Source organism: Carassius gibelio, chromosome B1 (assembly GCF_023724105.1).
Source record: "Carassius gibelio isolate Cgi1373 ecotype wild population from Czech Republic chromosome B1, carGib1.2-hapl.c, whole genome shotgun sequence".
Lineage (NCBI taxonomy): Eukaryota > Metazoa > Chordata > Actinopteri > Cypriniformes > Cyprinidae > Carassius > Carassius gibelio.
Window position 1 is genome coordinate 27,117,000 of NC_068396.1, and position 15,635 is coordinate 27,132,634.

At 37.8% G+C, this 15,635-nt stretch overlaps 1 protein-coding gene across 1 annotated transcript; it reads right to left on the bottom strand.

Moving 5' to 3' along the window:
• Positions 1-11,557: 11,557 nt before the first annotated feature.
• Positions 11,558-15,304, bottom strand: LOC127948529 (uncharacterized). Its single transcript, XM_052545006.1, has 9 exons — positions 15,202-15,304; positions 14,790-14,848; positions 13,939-14,342; positions 13,657-13,715; positions 13,306-13,460; positions 12,993-13,156; positions 12,816-12,874; positions 12,499-12,659; positions 11,558-12,235 (listed from the first exon to the last, which is right to left on the bottom strand). The coding sequence occupies exons 2-9, from the start codon at positions 14,827-14,829 to the stop codon at positions 12,150-12,152; spliced, it is 1,128 nt and encodes a 375-aa protein (XP_052400966.1). The 5' UTR covers positions 14,830-14,848; positions 15,202-15,304; the 3' UTR covers positions 11,558-12,149.
• Positions 15,305-15,635: the final 331 nt, after the last annotated feature.

Genomic DNA, 15,635 nt, shown 5'->3' on the forward strand with positions numbered 1-15,635 from the left:
TGTATATAAAAAATATTGAAGAATTTAATCTCTGGACTTTGGAACAAAAATGCAAAAAGAATATGCACATCAAAAACTGAATGAAACTAACATTGACCAGCTGACATCAAGATTTTAATAATACTTCCATAATAAGACATGTGATAACAAAAAAATAAAAATAAATAAAAAAAAGCCAGTTCGACCCGTTTGTTCTGTTCAAGTTTGTTCATCATCTCCCTAGCAAACTAGAGAAAAAGAGAAAATTTACTTTCCCCAGCCCTTAAGGCATTGACATTTTTGTGACTGGTTATACAAAATACAACTGAGCTGAAAGTAAAGAAATCTGATAACATCACCAGCATCAGTATAAGCATAAACACTGCTTTATAAGCATCACCTTCTTTTGTTGTTAAGGTTGTGTAATAATTTATTTTTTTAATTTTTAAAATTTAAATTTTTAAAAAAGAGTTCTGCACTTAAATTTAAGAGAAATGTATTACTTTAGTACAGTATAATGTATTTATGAAAGTAATAAAAATAATAATAATACAATTATTAAAAACTTTTTAAGGAGTAATCACACTATTTTTCTTATTCATTTTAATAGTAAATCTCAGTTGTACATCACTTTATTTGCCAACAAATAAAATAAATAGTTACATTTTCATTTGATTACATTTTAAAATTGAATTGTTAATGTTAATATTGATTACCACCTTTTATGTTAATAAAGTTGTATTAAATTATAAATACAGAAAAAAAATATGTACGAATTATCATTTATGAATTAAATTTATTAGACATGGTTTTAGATTATTCAAATGTATTTCAACCCTTAAAATGGAATTCAGAAAAATTAATAAGGAAAATAATTAATATGAAAACAATAAAAATGAATTTGAGGAAAAAAAACTGATTTTATAAGGCTCTTTCTGCTTTATTTTTTTTTACTTAATAAATTGTGGCTAAATTGTTTAAGTTTTATGATTTCATTTATTTTCTATTTGATTACTAGTTTAATTAATACAACCAGAGTCCAGAAAAAAAACTGATCCCAGAAGTTCCTATCTCCAGTGGCTACTAGGAGTACAAACTGTAGTGTAGACTTAGTCACTATTATAATTATGAAGAAAAAAATACTCCTTTGCAAAAAGGTTTGAGAACTCTTGCTCTGTATGGTGACTGATTTGAATTTTACTTTTAAGATATTTTGCCTTGTCTAATAGGCTATTTTTTTTCTTAATGCAAAATAATATATTAACAATAATAAAAAAAAAAAATTGTACCCCGTTTTAGAAATAACTAATTAAGTAATAATTAAGTAATAAGAAATTAATATTTAAGAAATGTTCACAATTTCATTAAACCCTGTGTAAAGCCTGATGTCAGATATTTTGTATTTTAATATATATTTTATATATCAGTTTTGGATGTTCGGAAAACTCAACACATCAGCAAACAAAAAGATCACCACAAGACAAATATTGGAAACCACAAGGGAGCTTCAAACTTCAGCAGTGCTAGCAACAATCACCACTTCAGAAACTACAGTCTTACCAACTGCCAACTCAAGACAACAAACAAGCATTACACATTCTACAACTTCAGCAATGCTACCAAATACTACCCCTTCAAACAACATAGCATTAGAAACCTCAGCACAACTAACAGCCAAGTCATCAAAGCTCACAATGTCTGTTTTTCCAGGAACAGCCACTCCATTGAACACACCAGCAACTACTGCAATACAGCTAACAGGCAAGATAAATCCTACAACCACTAGAAATACACTGGGATTGACATTTAATTGGACACCAGTGGATACTGAAGCATCAGAGGGTGTTTCAACCAGTACACAGGCAAAAACTTTAAAGGATGGCTCAAACGCTCCAAAAATAACAACAACTGCTATTTCATCTGCAAATCTATCAGCTACATCAGGTGTGGGAGTTAGTTTTGAAAGTACAACAGCTAAAAGAACATCCAAAACTGAGACACTGGTTTCAGACACAACTGTATGGTCTACAGTGGCACCTGGAACAACAAACGCAGTGCCCCAAACAGGTTTGACAAACTATGTAATGATGACTATTCATGGGTTTCAGTCATGTGACTTTTGTTTTGCAGCTGCCATCATAAGAACCTTGCATAGCTTCCTTCAGTGATTGGAAACCAAAATAACACCCCACCAACAATAGAAAACAATAGATACTTTAGGTTTAGATCATTATTTTCTGTCAAGCGAACTGCTGACTCCGCTAAAGTCTAGTTAAAACTTACCAATCTGACGTTTGCTGATAGGCTATTTACATCTACCTCATGCACAAACCCTCGGGCCATTTTCAGTAAAAATGTTCACCTGCTAGAGAATTTTCCATCAATCAATCAATCACCTTTATTTATATAGTGCTTTAAACAAAATACATTGCGCCAAAGCACTGAACAACATTCATTTGGAAAACAGTGTCTCAATAATGCAAAATGATAGTTAAAGGCAGTTCATCATTGAATTCAGTTATGTCATCTCTGTTCAGTTGAAATAGTGTCTGTTTTAATTTGCAATCAGCCTCGATCCATCTGCCACACCCAGCCTGGATGCCTGTGTACTCACTTTCAGATTTTGGACTGAATCGACCAAATGAGTTAGCCATAACTTACCGACACTGAAGCTGGACTTGGTCCGTGTGCAGCACGCCAGACTTAGCCCTGTTTCATTTCTATATCTACTGTACTGTTCATTGATATTTCAACCTTTGTACCAGTGACATCAACATTGCCAGCAATTTCATCAAGGACAACAGCAACAGAAACTGTTGGAAATAAACCAGAATTAACTAAGACTACACTTGCTAAGGGTTCATCTACTGTATTAAATTCTACAACAGTATATTCAACAATATTGACAACAACAACACTAACATCAGGAAGCCAGTGACAGAGGTTCATACTTCAAATGTGTCCACCACTGTAGCACCAACAACAGAGGGCACAAATACTGATCCTCCTACCCTTGACGAGGGAAGCATACACTTAAGATACAATCTAAATGAAACTTTCAGTGATAAATATCACAACCACTCATCATTCATACATTTACAATCATAAATACCAATCACAACAGTTTCTCTTGACTACTGTCACACTATTCATAAAGCAATTCACCATTTCTTACACCTAGAAACAAAATCTCAAAACTACACACCAATTTGTACAAATCTCAAATTTCTGAATCCAAATATTTAAGATAAAATATTTTAGGCAAGACTTTTTCTGTCACAATCAAACTCTGGCCTCAGATGACACACAAACATGACAAACACAAAGACTACTCCACTAGTGAGATCAGGTCAAAACACTATTATAGCTCCTTTTGGGAATCAGGAATTATTTTCAAGTCAGTGTCTATAACGGTATAGATAATAATCTAACCCTCTAACCTAAATGCATGGATTAGCATTTCTGCATTTGACATTGAGAGCATAGGCCGTAATTAAGATATATTTTTGAGATGGAAAAATGCAGTTTTACAAATGGTAGAAACGTGGCTTTCTAAGGAAAGATTGCAAATAGCAAATTATCAAATAGCACACCTAGGTTCCTAACTGATGATGAAGAATTGACAGAGCCACCATCAAGTCTTAGACAGTGTTCTAGGTTATTACAAGCAGAGTTTTTAGGTCCTATGATTAACACCTCTGTTTTTTTCAGAATTTAGCCAGTTTTTTATATCGACTATGCATTCCATTAGTTTTTCAAATTGGTGTGTTTCACCAGGCCGCGAAGAAATATAACTATAAGCTAACACCATGTTTCCTGATGATATCTCCCAAGGGTAACATATAAAGCGTGAAGAGTAGCGGCCCTAGTACTTTATTACCTAGTACCTAGTAGTATCTTTTTCATTATCAACATGGATATTAAAATCACCAACTATTAAAACTTTATCTGCAGCCAGAACTAACTCAGATGTAAAATCACCAAACTCTTTAATAAAGTCTGTATGGTGCCCTGGTGGACTGTATACAGTAGCCAGTACAAACATAACAGGGGATTTATCATTAACTTTTGTTTCTCTGGATAATGTTATATGAAGCACCATTACTTCAAAGGAGTTATACTTGAAGCCTGCTCTCTGAGAAATTCTGAAAACGTTGTTATAAATTGAAGCAACACCTCCCCCTTTGCCTTTTAGACGCGGCTCATGTTTATAACCGTAATCTTGGGGGGTGGACTCATTTAAAATAATGTAATCATTAGGTTTCTCAGTGGGTGCATCACTGAGTGGGGAGAACCTGTTTAATGTTTTGATCGGAACAGATGAGCGATGTTTTGACCCACGACTACGCTGCCTCACCATCACCCAGTTGCCCTGCTGCAGGGGCTCTGTTGCTGGAACCGAACAATGTACAGGAATCACTGAGCTAGACGCATCCAGCCGTATCTAGAGCCCTAACATTCTTACTGTCCTCAATTAAAGTTTGGATGCATGTCTCTAATTCTGAAATCTTCTCTGTCAGCCTAACTATTTCCCTGCATTTATCACATGTAAATCCCTCATCTGCGACAGAGCTAGATAAACTGTACATGTGGCAAGAGGTGCAAATAACAATAGCAGGAGAAGCCATTACTCACCGTGCTTGATTAAATATTCTTACTGCGGTTGTTTGATGAACTTGTGAAAAACTGTAGCGAGAACTGGATTTTCGAATGAAAACGCTAATGACAAGCTAACGAGTGCTAACGCTTTGCAGGTGTACTGCACTCACGGATATAAAATAAAACTGAGCGATCAAAATTAATCTGATAAGATTGATCGATAATATCAGAAATATGGTGTGAATTAAGTTATATTTATCACTTTTTAAAAAAGTGTGTGTGTGTGTGTGTGTGTGTGTGTGTGTGTGTGTGTGTGTGTGTGAAATACATCTATTGTGAGTAGGGGAAGTGGCACACCTCCATTTAAGAGGAATGTTCCTTTAGCTAATAGAGTAGTAAAAGCAACCATGAGCAATGGGACTAAAGTAAATAGTACATGGTAGAACACAAAAAACAACTGTCAATGGATTGGAACTCAACAAATAAACAACCAACTAAACATAAAAAGTCATGATTCCTGTTATACTAAGTTCAAGATGTCTGCAAATGACGATCGAATAAGCATTTTTATTCAAATGAGGGGAGTGCATATTATTAATATAATATTATTATACATTTCAGGCTGTACTCTATTTATAGAAAAAAAAATATTTTCATCACTTGCAGATAAACAGAATTTACAGTGCAAGCAATCTCAGAGGATACAAGTGATGCAAGTCAACTCTTTCGTGTAAGCATGCCAGATGTGATCTTTCAAATTCATCATAAAGATGTCCAGGATATTTTAAATAACTGGATCCCATTTTTATAGGATACTTGGGGTTATTATTATTATTAATTAATTAATTAATAATTTATTTTGTTCTTTTTTTTTCAGGAGGGGCTCCATTAAAGTTGATATGACTCTTTTTGATCTTTGAGAATTCTTCTACAGTTCCAAGCACATTTGAGGTTGAGAAAATTCTTAAACGGACTGCTGTGAATGGTACCATACCTTTGGACATCATACTTGATACTATCAAAGCAGGTGAGTGTGTGAAGTACAATTCACAAATTAACATAATGTTGTCATGTGTGCTGCACATTTTATATTACAGGGGAAGTAGTTACTTCTAGAACACCCCAGCCTAATACAAATGCAACTTTTGAATCTTCCACCATGAAATCGAGTACCACATTTTTATTATTATACCTTTATTTAACCAGGAGGTCCCATTGAGATTCAGAATCTCTTTTGCAAGAGAGACCTGGCCAAGGTAGCAGCCAAATCACAACAAATGCATACATAACAAACACCAAATTACATTTTCACGATAAAAGAAGTATTAAATTAAACAAAATATTAAAATAAATATATAAAACACAATGTGACTCTTAAGAAAACCAAGAACATGTATCCATCACAACACTCTTTACGGTAGTTTTAAATTCATTTATGGACATAAGGGCTTCTAACTTTAGCTCTTTTTGTAGATTATTCCACCCCCAAGGTGCTGAATAAGAAAAGGCAGTTTTTCCCAATTCGGTTGTAACTCGTGGCACATTATAAGTCAATCACTTTGAGGAGCGTAGCTGAATAGAGCAAACAGAGAGGAGGTTACAGAGGTAGAGTGGAAATTTGCCAAGTTTAGCTTTATAAAGATATACCAGTGCTGTTGTCTACTAATTTTAAGTGATGTCCAACCAATTAAATCATAAAGAATGGAGTGATGGGTAAGGGACTTTGTATTTGTTATGGATCATAGTGATGCATGGTAAACTGAATCTACATGACACAGGATGGAAAATGCAGCATGCATGTAAAATATATCTCCATAATCAATTACACGCAGAAAAGTAGCTTCCACAAGTTTCTTCCTAGCACTAGATTTTGTTTCTGTAATAGAAGCCAAGCTTGAGTTTAAGTTTCTTAACTAAAGCAGTAATATGTTCATTGAAGGATAGCTTATCATCTATCCATATCCCCAAGTACTTGTATGAAGACACTCTCTCAATTGATTTCCTATCTAATGACAAAATGCCAAGTAGCTGTAATCGAGCTTTTGATAAGACCATAAACTTTGTTTTCTGTGTATTTAAAACCATTTTTAGACTCAATAATGTGTATTGCAATGCCTGACATGCAGTCTGAAGTTCCTGTACTGCTACTGAAATGGTGGAAGCCTGGGTGTAAACGACTGCATCATCAGCGTATAAATGTAATTTGGCTTGAACATCTCTATCCAAATCATTTATAAAAATTGAAAACAGAATAGGTCCTAAGTGTCAAGGTTTGGTAAGGGAGGAACTCAGGTGCAGACAGGGATTCTCAAACAAAGAGTTTATTACAAAAAGGGGAAAACAAACCCCACGAGGGGGAAAACACGGAGCAAGGTAAAGACTAAATAACTAAAACAGGACTGGACTAGCAAGATAAACAAGGACTCTAAATACTAACTATAAACAAACACTCACGGTAATACAAACACTTCTTTAAGGAACAATCACAGAGTGGAACAATCACAATCACAGGTACAATCACAATGAACCGACGCAAGACAGAGCACACTAGGAGATCTAAATAGGGGTACTAATCAAGACACGACAGGTGTTACAGATAGGACAATCACGACACGACTGGGATAACAAGGGGGCGGGGCAAGGGAACGAGACAACACAAGCACATGGCCCAAAGACAAGGCCATGCGCTTGTACACAAAACATGGGTCTGTCATGATCCTGCCTCAAGACTAGGAAAAATCAAGGACACGAGGGCAGAATCATGACAGAACCCCTCCCTTAAGGAGCGGCTTCCAGACGCTCCTCAAGGGAACAAACACGGGACACGACTGACATGACAGACTGGGACACAGACACAAACCAACAGGACATGACAAATAACAACAAAGGCAAACATGAGTACACAACGGCAGGGTTGGGGTGACAAATAAAAAAAAACAAACAGGGAAGGGGAGGGGGCGGGACCACAAAGTTCATGGGGGACAGACCAGGGCGGGTGGGTGGGGTAGGAATCCTAGGAGGACAGGACGAAGGCTGACGACGGGGGGTACGGGCAGGTCTGGGTGGTGAGGGGCGGGGAGGGGTCTCGGGACAACTGACAGGGGACATGACAGGACCAGACAAGGGACGCGGGACAACACTTACGGGACGCGGGGCAAGACTTACGGGACGCGGGGAGACGACATCTACTGGACACGGGGGGACAACATCTACTGGACACGGGGGGACCACAGGACACGGGGCCACATCAACGGGACACGGGGCCACATCAACCGGACACGGGGCCACATCAACCGGACACGGGGCCACATCAACCGGACACGGGGCCACATCAACCGGACACGGGGCCACATCAACCGGACACGGGGCCACATCAACCGGACACGGGGCCACATCAACCGGACACGGGGAGACAACGGCTGGACACATAGGACTTCTGGGGACAGGGTCAGGGGACAAAACAGGACTGACGGGGACTTCTAGGATTTGGACAAGACGGGACAAATAATCAGAAAAGGCTTTAGCAGCAAGGATAATAGGCATCTCCTTATGAGAAGAGACCGACTGTACAAGAGTCCTTGCTGCAGAGTCGGCCGCGGCTCTCTCCTCCGCTCTCACGACTGCAGCTCTCTTTGCCGGCTCGGGCACGCTCACCGCTGCTGGCTCGGGCACGCTCACCGCTGCTGGCTCGGGCACGCTCACCGCTGCTGGCTCGGGCACGCCCACCGCTGCTGGCTCGGGCACGCCCACCGCTGCTGGCTCGGGCACGCCCACCGCTGCTGGCTCGGGCACGCCCACCGCTGCTGGCTCGGGCACGCCAGCTCTCTCCGCTGCTGGCACGGGCACGCCAGCGCTCACCGCTGCTGGCACGGGCACGCCAGCTCTCTCCGCTGCTGGCACGGGCACGCCAGGGCTCACCGCTGCTGGCTCAGGCACGCTCACCGCTGCTGGCTCGGGAGGAGACAGGGTCACAGGACCGGCAGGCCCCTTCTTCTTCCTCTTCCTCCTCGGGCGCGGTGCAGAGGCTACAGCTGGGTCAGAGGCGGGTTGGGGGAGTTTGGTCTCGGACAGGGCAGACTCGGACGCCGAAGACTCTGAAGCCGACTCCCATGAAAACCGTCTCCCTCGCTTGTTGGGGAGACTGAAGGTAGTGGGAGGTGCCTCAGGACTCTGGGGGGGACTTGCCTGATCCCCCAGGGTTGCCACGGCCAGGACACGACCCTCTGGGACCGTGGGCAGCTGGGTAGGTGGGGACCTCTGGGGCTCCTCCTCTCGCTCGCTCGCTCCGGAACGACCTCCCCTGGTCCCCCGGAACACCACAAGGCGAGAGCCCTCAAAACAATCTCGCTGGCCGGCTGATGCCATCCAGCATTGCCTCCTGTCTGCTGAGTTCCATTGTGGTCGGTTCATTCTGTCAAGGTTTGGTAAGGGAGGAACTCAGGTGCAGACAGGGATTCTCAAACAAAGAGTTTATTACAAAAAGGGGAAAACAAACCCCACGAGGGGGAAAACACGGAGCAAGGTAAAGACTAAATAACTAAAACAGGACTGGACTAGCAAGATAAACAAGGACTCTAAATACTAACTATAAACAAACACTCACGGTAATACAAACACTTCTTTAAGGAACAATCACAGAGTGGAACAATCACAATCACAGGTACAATCACAATGAACCGACGCAAGACAGAGCACACTAGGAGATCTAAATAGGGGTACTAATCAAGACACGACAGGTGTTACAGATAGGACAATCACGACACGACTGGGATAACAAGGGGGCGGGGCAAGGGAACGAGACAACACAAGCACATGGCCCAAAGACAAGGCCATGCGCTTGTACACAAAACATGGGTCTGTCATGATCCTGCCTCAAGACTAGGAAAAATCAAGGACACGAGGGCAGAATCATGACACTAAGATTGATCCTTGAGGGACACCTTTAGTTATCTCAAGAAAATCAGATTTATAACCTTCAGCATAAACACATTGAATATAATCTGCCAAATAATTCTGGAACCATGCAACAGCCTTCTGTCACGGTTGGTAAACCGTGATCTCGGGGTTTTTCACTATGTGGGTGAAGTCTGTGTGTTATGCGTCAGCACTGATTGTTTCTGTTGGGCGTCTCTGCTAATTGTCATCAGCAACAACTGTCACTCATTACTCCTCCCTAGCATCTTGTGTTTGTCAGAGTGTTGTTTCAGTTCCTCGTCTCATGTTCTGCTCTCTTTGTGTTGTTTCTTCATTGGATTGTCTTGTCTCCCTGTCCACTCATCTCATCTCACCGTTGGATTCATCACTTACCTCTTACCGCAGTTCCTGTGTCACCCTCTCCTGTTGCCAACTTATCACAGCACTTCGGATCCTCCACTCACCTGCATCTTCTCGGACTGTGTATCCCTGGCCAAGTATCACCTGTGTTCCTGTCTTCATGTACAGTGTCTTTCATTATATTAAAAACCCATTAACTCACACTTGCTTCCTGCCACTCCTTTCACCAGTCCTTACACCTTCTCACTAAAACCAACTGAATGTAGTTAGGTCAATAACATTCCATGATCAACCGAATCAAATGCCTTAGAAAGATCAACAAATAATGCAGCAGAATGTTGCTTCTTATCTAAGGCCCCAATAATATCATTTGTCACTAATGTAGCAGCAGTGATAGTGCTATGGCCATTTCTGATCTCCAGCTATTACTGTTTTATTAGCCCAAACTGTCATGTGTTTGTAATTTAAAGTGTACTAGGAACGTTCTCAAAAGATATAAAATGAAAAATACTTTGTTTAATACAATATTTAAGCTGATTTTGTTAGTGAAGAATGGACAAATGTTGTAGAAGTCTATTTTTCTGTAGTTTTTTAGTACTATCAAGTACTAAAACTAAAAACCAAAAAAAAAAATCTACTAAATATCTGGTAGGGTATATATTATATTTATATATTCTCTAGCATGATAGATATAGTATATACCCTATGTAATACTATATAGTACTGTATGTATATGTATATTATAGTATTGACAGACCACAAGTTACTATCCACACATTACTAATACTAAAGTTAATATTAACTAAAAACTACTACTAAATAAAATAACTTATTACATCATTGTTACTTACATATTATTCATCTGGGATTTGTGTAAATGTATTTGTTTGTGTCAGATTAAAATAATATATATGTTGGTTTGGAATAAAGTGTACAAATAAAGGTGCTTCACTTCAATTGTTTATTCTTATTGAAAGCTACTATCTTTAGTTGACATTATTTAGCTTCCTGTTGTTATATATTGTAAATTATTTGATATTAAAGTTAATGCATTCTGACATGTACATATTTTTATTTGTTATTTTTTTCATCTTGGCTTTCTATAATTAACCCTGGTACCAGTAGTGCATTTTTGATCACACATATTAGGGTTTACACAATAGCAGGAAACGGAAAGAATATACGATATAGGAGGCTAGGAATGTTCTTACATCATCAGTTTAAGCCTCTGTTTGACATAGTGACTAAAGAGTATTAACACGCCCTGCTTTTTTTATTGTTGCTTCATGTTTCCCACCCCACCTATTTTTCCAACCCGCCCTGGAAAATGGAAGAAACTAAATCACTCAAATTCTGCTTGTAAATTACAAAGAAACAGCAAGCAACACCAATCTTTGTTTTATTCAAACTTCTTCTTCTTCTTTTCTTTTTTTTTTACAGTGCAGGGTAGGTTGTAACAAACTCCTTGTACAGTTTTAAGATTAAAAACTAATGTCATTTGCAGCAGATATGTGGTAAAAATGTATATCAACGTTTGGGACAGTCAAAAAAAAAAAGTGGTTGAACTTTGTATTATATTGCACTTGACCGCTTGCCCACATCTCCCTGCAATTTTGTGTGATCTGATGTTTTCTAAAAGTAATTTTGAAGATATGGGAACAGACCGAATGTCAGTTCTTCATGCTGTCACAGATCAAAAAGTTGATTTGTTTGAATAAAGTCTTTATTTGTAAAGTTTTTGCAGCACTGAATTTACAACGGAACAGGATTCCACCTTCATTTTATTAAACATTAGTACTTCATAAAACATAATACAGAGCATTTACTAGAACATCTTTCATTAACTTAAAGGTTAAATACATACATTTCACATCTTCAAAATCAAACTAATACATTGGTAAATGTATTTACTGTTAAATCCGTTTTCAAAAGCACAAAGCGATCTCAATTTTGAATTTCAACATAATAACTCTACAGGTAACTTTCACTTGTGCCATTTCTGTGGCATAGAGAAATGTTCAGATGTGGTTTCAATAAACCAATCCTCATTAATCCTCCAGCCAAGTGTACACATGCACAAACAGTGTGTTTTTTTTTTTGTAAATCAGAAACCAAAATACCATAACTTACACGTATCACCAGGCTCTATATGTGGCAAGAAAGACTAGTAAATGTTACAGGTAGATCATAACTTGGCTTGTTTTCATTTGTGACCTGCTGATTCTAAATGTGGCCAAAATAATCCAAAATGTCACAATCATTTTGCAGTCGCATGATTTTATGTGTGAAGGTGATGCTTAGTGCATCACAGCGGAAAACAGAAGTGATGCTAGCGTCATCCAGAAAGCAGTGAGAATACTAGCCAAGACTGGAGACTTGTTAGCTGTGAAAAGAAAAAGAAAAGAAATATTAAAAGCATATTAAAACATCATAAAACATCTTTCAACATCATTCATTTATAGTTTGTCTTTGCTGATTTTATATACAACAGGGTATCGTCCTGCCCCCATTACTTTCATTCTTATGTTATTTATATTTAAGTGTTGGCCTGGTCTATCATGTAATACTATTTTAGCTGCTAAACCCATCACAGAGAATATGTAAGAGTCATTACATGAAAACTTGTGTCAATAAATGTATACTGACCAGGGGCTGAAGGGTCTGTAACTAGTATAGATGTTGCATTAATTTGCAATGTAAAGTTTCCATTGTTAACAGCATCAGTAAAGGCTTTAGCTACTTCTTGTAAAGTAGGAGGAGAGGCTTTGTCGAATTCAACAGAAGAATCTACTTCAATGGAGCCTTTCCTGAGAGGGAATAATGATCAAATAAAGAGTAAATACAAAACTGAACAATGAATCCAGCCAAACAAACCAAAAAAAAGCAATCAACCAATGTGTGTAAATTAATCTGCGATGTTGCCATTTTGATTGTATATAAATATATAATTTTATATCATTTACCTGAACTGCCGGATAGTCATGCGCCTGTAGCTCTTCAAAGTTTTAAAAACTTTTTCAAACTACAATAAATGAAAGACAATTCAGGAGAGATTTTAATTTTAAGATCATGAACTAGTCAAAAGTTCAGATTATTTTTCAACTGAAGTATTGCTGTTATTCAAAGGACAAAATAATTACCTGAAAAATGACAGTGTTTGTCAGATTGATGGCTGCAGGAGAGGTCAGGTTTGACAGGTCGTCTGTGAAGTTTTGCATTATTTTGAAGACTACAATGTACAGTTTAGTGCCTGCTGAGGTTGTTACAGCTTGAGTCGTAGCTGAAGCAGTAGTTGTAGTTGTCCCTTTTGTTTCATTTTAGAGAAGAATTAAAAGAAAAAGTGATATAGTTAATAATTGAAGGATTCTGAACACTAAAATACATGCACTTTTAACAGGGGTAAAGTAATGCAATCTTAACGATTGAAAGATAAATCTGTAAACACACACTGACCAGCAGTTGTTGTGACCTCAGCAACACTGGTGAGATTGGACAGGACTTTGAAGCTAAAATTTCCATTATTCAAGATTTGTGTCAGGTTTGCCACAGAAGGCTTGGAGTCACTGTTGTTAAAGATCAGTTTTCCGTCGACCACAATGGAGCCATTCCTGATAGGGCACACATGTAAAGAATAAACGAATGAACTGGGTGAACGAATAGTCAGTTGACAGACAAAGTAACAATACAACCAACCATTCTAGCACCAAACCAAACAATTAATACATGTATAAATTAATTTAGCATGATGTGACAAAAAAAAAAAAAAAAAAAAAAACATTTGTATATTGTTTCATTCTCTTTTACCTGAATTGCAGAATATCAAAGCGTTGAAAGTTTTTAATTTGAGTGTAAGCTGGTGTAATCTACAAAAGATAAACAAACAGGTTAGGACTTTGATACATTTAATTTTCATTTATTTTTATTAAGGATAACAAAGTGCAATAAATGGTAGAACTAAACCAGTGTATTTTTAAATACTATATTATATTATAACATTATGATAAGAAATACCAGTTTGCAATATCAAGCAACATAACAGGATGAAAAATATATATATATATATTCCTCATGGGCTAAAAATATTACCTGAGAGACGATTCTGTTTTTAAGGGCTATTGTGGCACTATTGGTCATGTCTGTGAAGTTTGCATTGAAAGTTTCATCAATGTGGAACGTTATATTAAAGTCAAAAGTAGTGGGGCTGTTGTTGGTGGGGCTGGTGGTGGTGCTGTTGGTGGTGCTGTTGGTGGAGGGGGTGGTGGTGATGGTGTTGGTGATGTTGGTGTTGTTGTTGGTGGAGAGGGTGGTGGCGATGGTGTTGGTGATGTTGGTGTTGTTGTTGGTGGAGAGGGTGGTGGCAATGGTGTTGGTGATGTTCGTGTTGTTGTTGGTGGAGGGGGTGGTGGCGATGGTGTTGGTGATGTTGGTGCTGTTGTTGGTGGTGTCAGTGCTGTTATTGCCAGCAACATATCCTGGCACAGATAGGAATCCTGTTTAAGGTGAAATTAGGGAAAATGAGACATGATAGAATTAAAAGTAAATAAAAACAAAAGAAAAGAAAATTTTATTTAATTTAATAAAAATAAAAAATAAACATTTAAAATTAAACAAATTATAATTATAATTGTTAAACTCTAGATTCGCTAGATTCTATTCCAGCAAAGCCTATTTGACTGAACTGTTCCAGTTTGAAAGTAAAAAATATGATAATACAGGTATCACTGTAGGCTATGGATAGATCTTTATACATCTGCATTGTTGTGAAAAAAGTTTGATTAGAACGTTTGTCACTTTCTTTTTCATTTAGCTGTGATCCTGATTTTGTTTTTATTTCGAATAATAGTTTCTGACCATAAAATCCCTTTGTAACCTAAGTGCAGTTAGGAACATTAACTATCACTACTTATTTAGAACAAGCATCACTATTAGGTTCTTACCAATTAGACACAGAACAGGTACTATAATCCTCCACTCCATTGTTCTTTTAGTAATATTCCTAAAAATGAAAATGAAGCATATAAGTATGATGCACCAAAGTTCAAAAATCAAATCAAATCAAAATTCACATGGGTGGTGAGTTTGATGTCAACATTTTAAAAGGTATCAAGAGCTGCATAAGTAACAAACAAAAACAGAATAACCAAGTTTTTACAGAATTCTTAAAACGTACTAAATTTCACACACACCCTTCAAAGCTGCTTTAGGATTTACAAAAGAATAAAAAAATAAAATAAAAAAAACACACACAATAATCTTTGTCTTCTTAAACTTAGATTCATTTTCATAACATTTTATATTTATACAAATTGATTAGATACAACAACTGAAAACATTTTCAAAACAACTTACCTTTTGATTATTTCTCCACAAAAAAAAGGCAATCCAGGTTAATCCGTTTAGCAATTTCCAGTCGTCAGTTAAAGGGTTCCCTCTAATGGAGCTTAGCAGACAGGTGAGCCGATATTTAAAGTGTGACAGGTTTTTTTTCTTTTGAAGAACTGACCAATGAGAGTTTTGAGAGCCTGAGAGCACGAGAGCATTGCTCAACTTGGTTGACAAACTTGAGAAACAACATTATCAGAATAAGTCTTTGTTTCCTGGTACGTACGTGACGTCCATGATGACAGTATGCATTGGCAGCTTTTAACCAATTATGGCAAACTGAAAAATCATGGTTGAAAAAAACAAGTTTATCTTTTTCTTCATCTTTTAACACTATGAAATATGTACTCACGTTAATTAGAAGAAGAAATAAACTCCTTCAGGTTTAAAACAACTTTTGA

Bases quoted from the DNA above. Each gene is read 5' to 3' on its own strand.
- LOC127948529 (XM_052545006.1), bottom strand. From the start codon at position 14,829: ATGGAGTGGAGGATTATAGTACCTGTTCTGTGTCTAATTG. The intron at 14,343-14,789 runs GTAAGAACCTAA...CACCTTAAACAG, and splicing joins ACCTGTTCTGTGTCTAATTG to GATTCCTATCTGTGCCAGGA. The intron at 13,157-13,305 runs GTCAGTGTGTGT...ATGAAACAAAAG, and splicing joins TGAGGTCACAACAACTGCTG to GGACAACTACAACTACTGCT.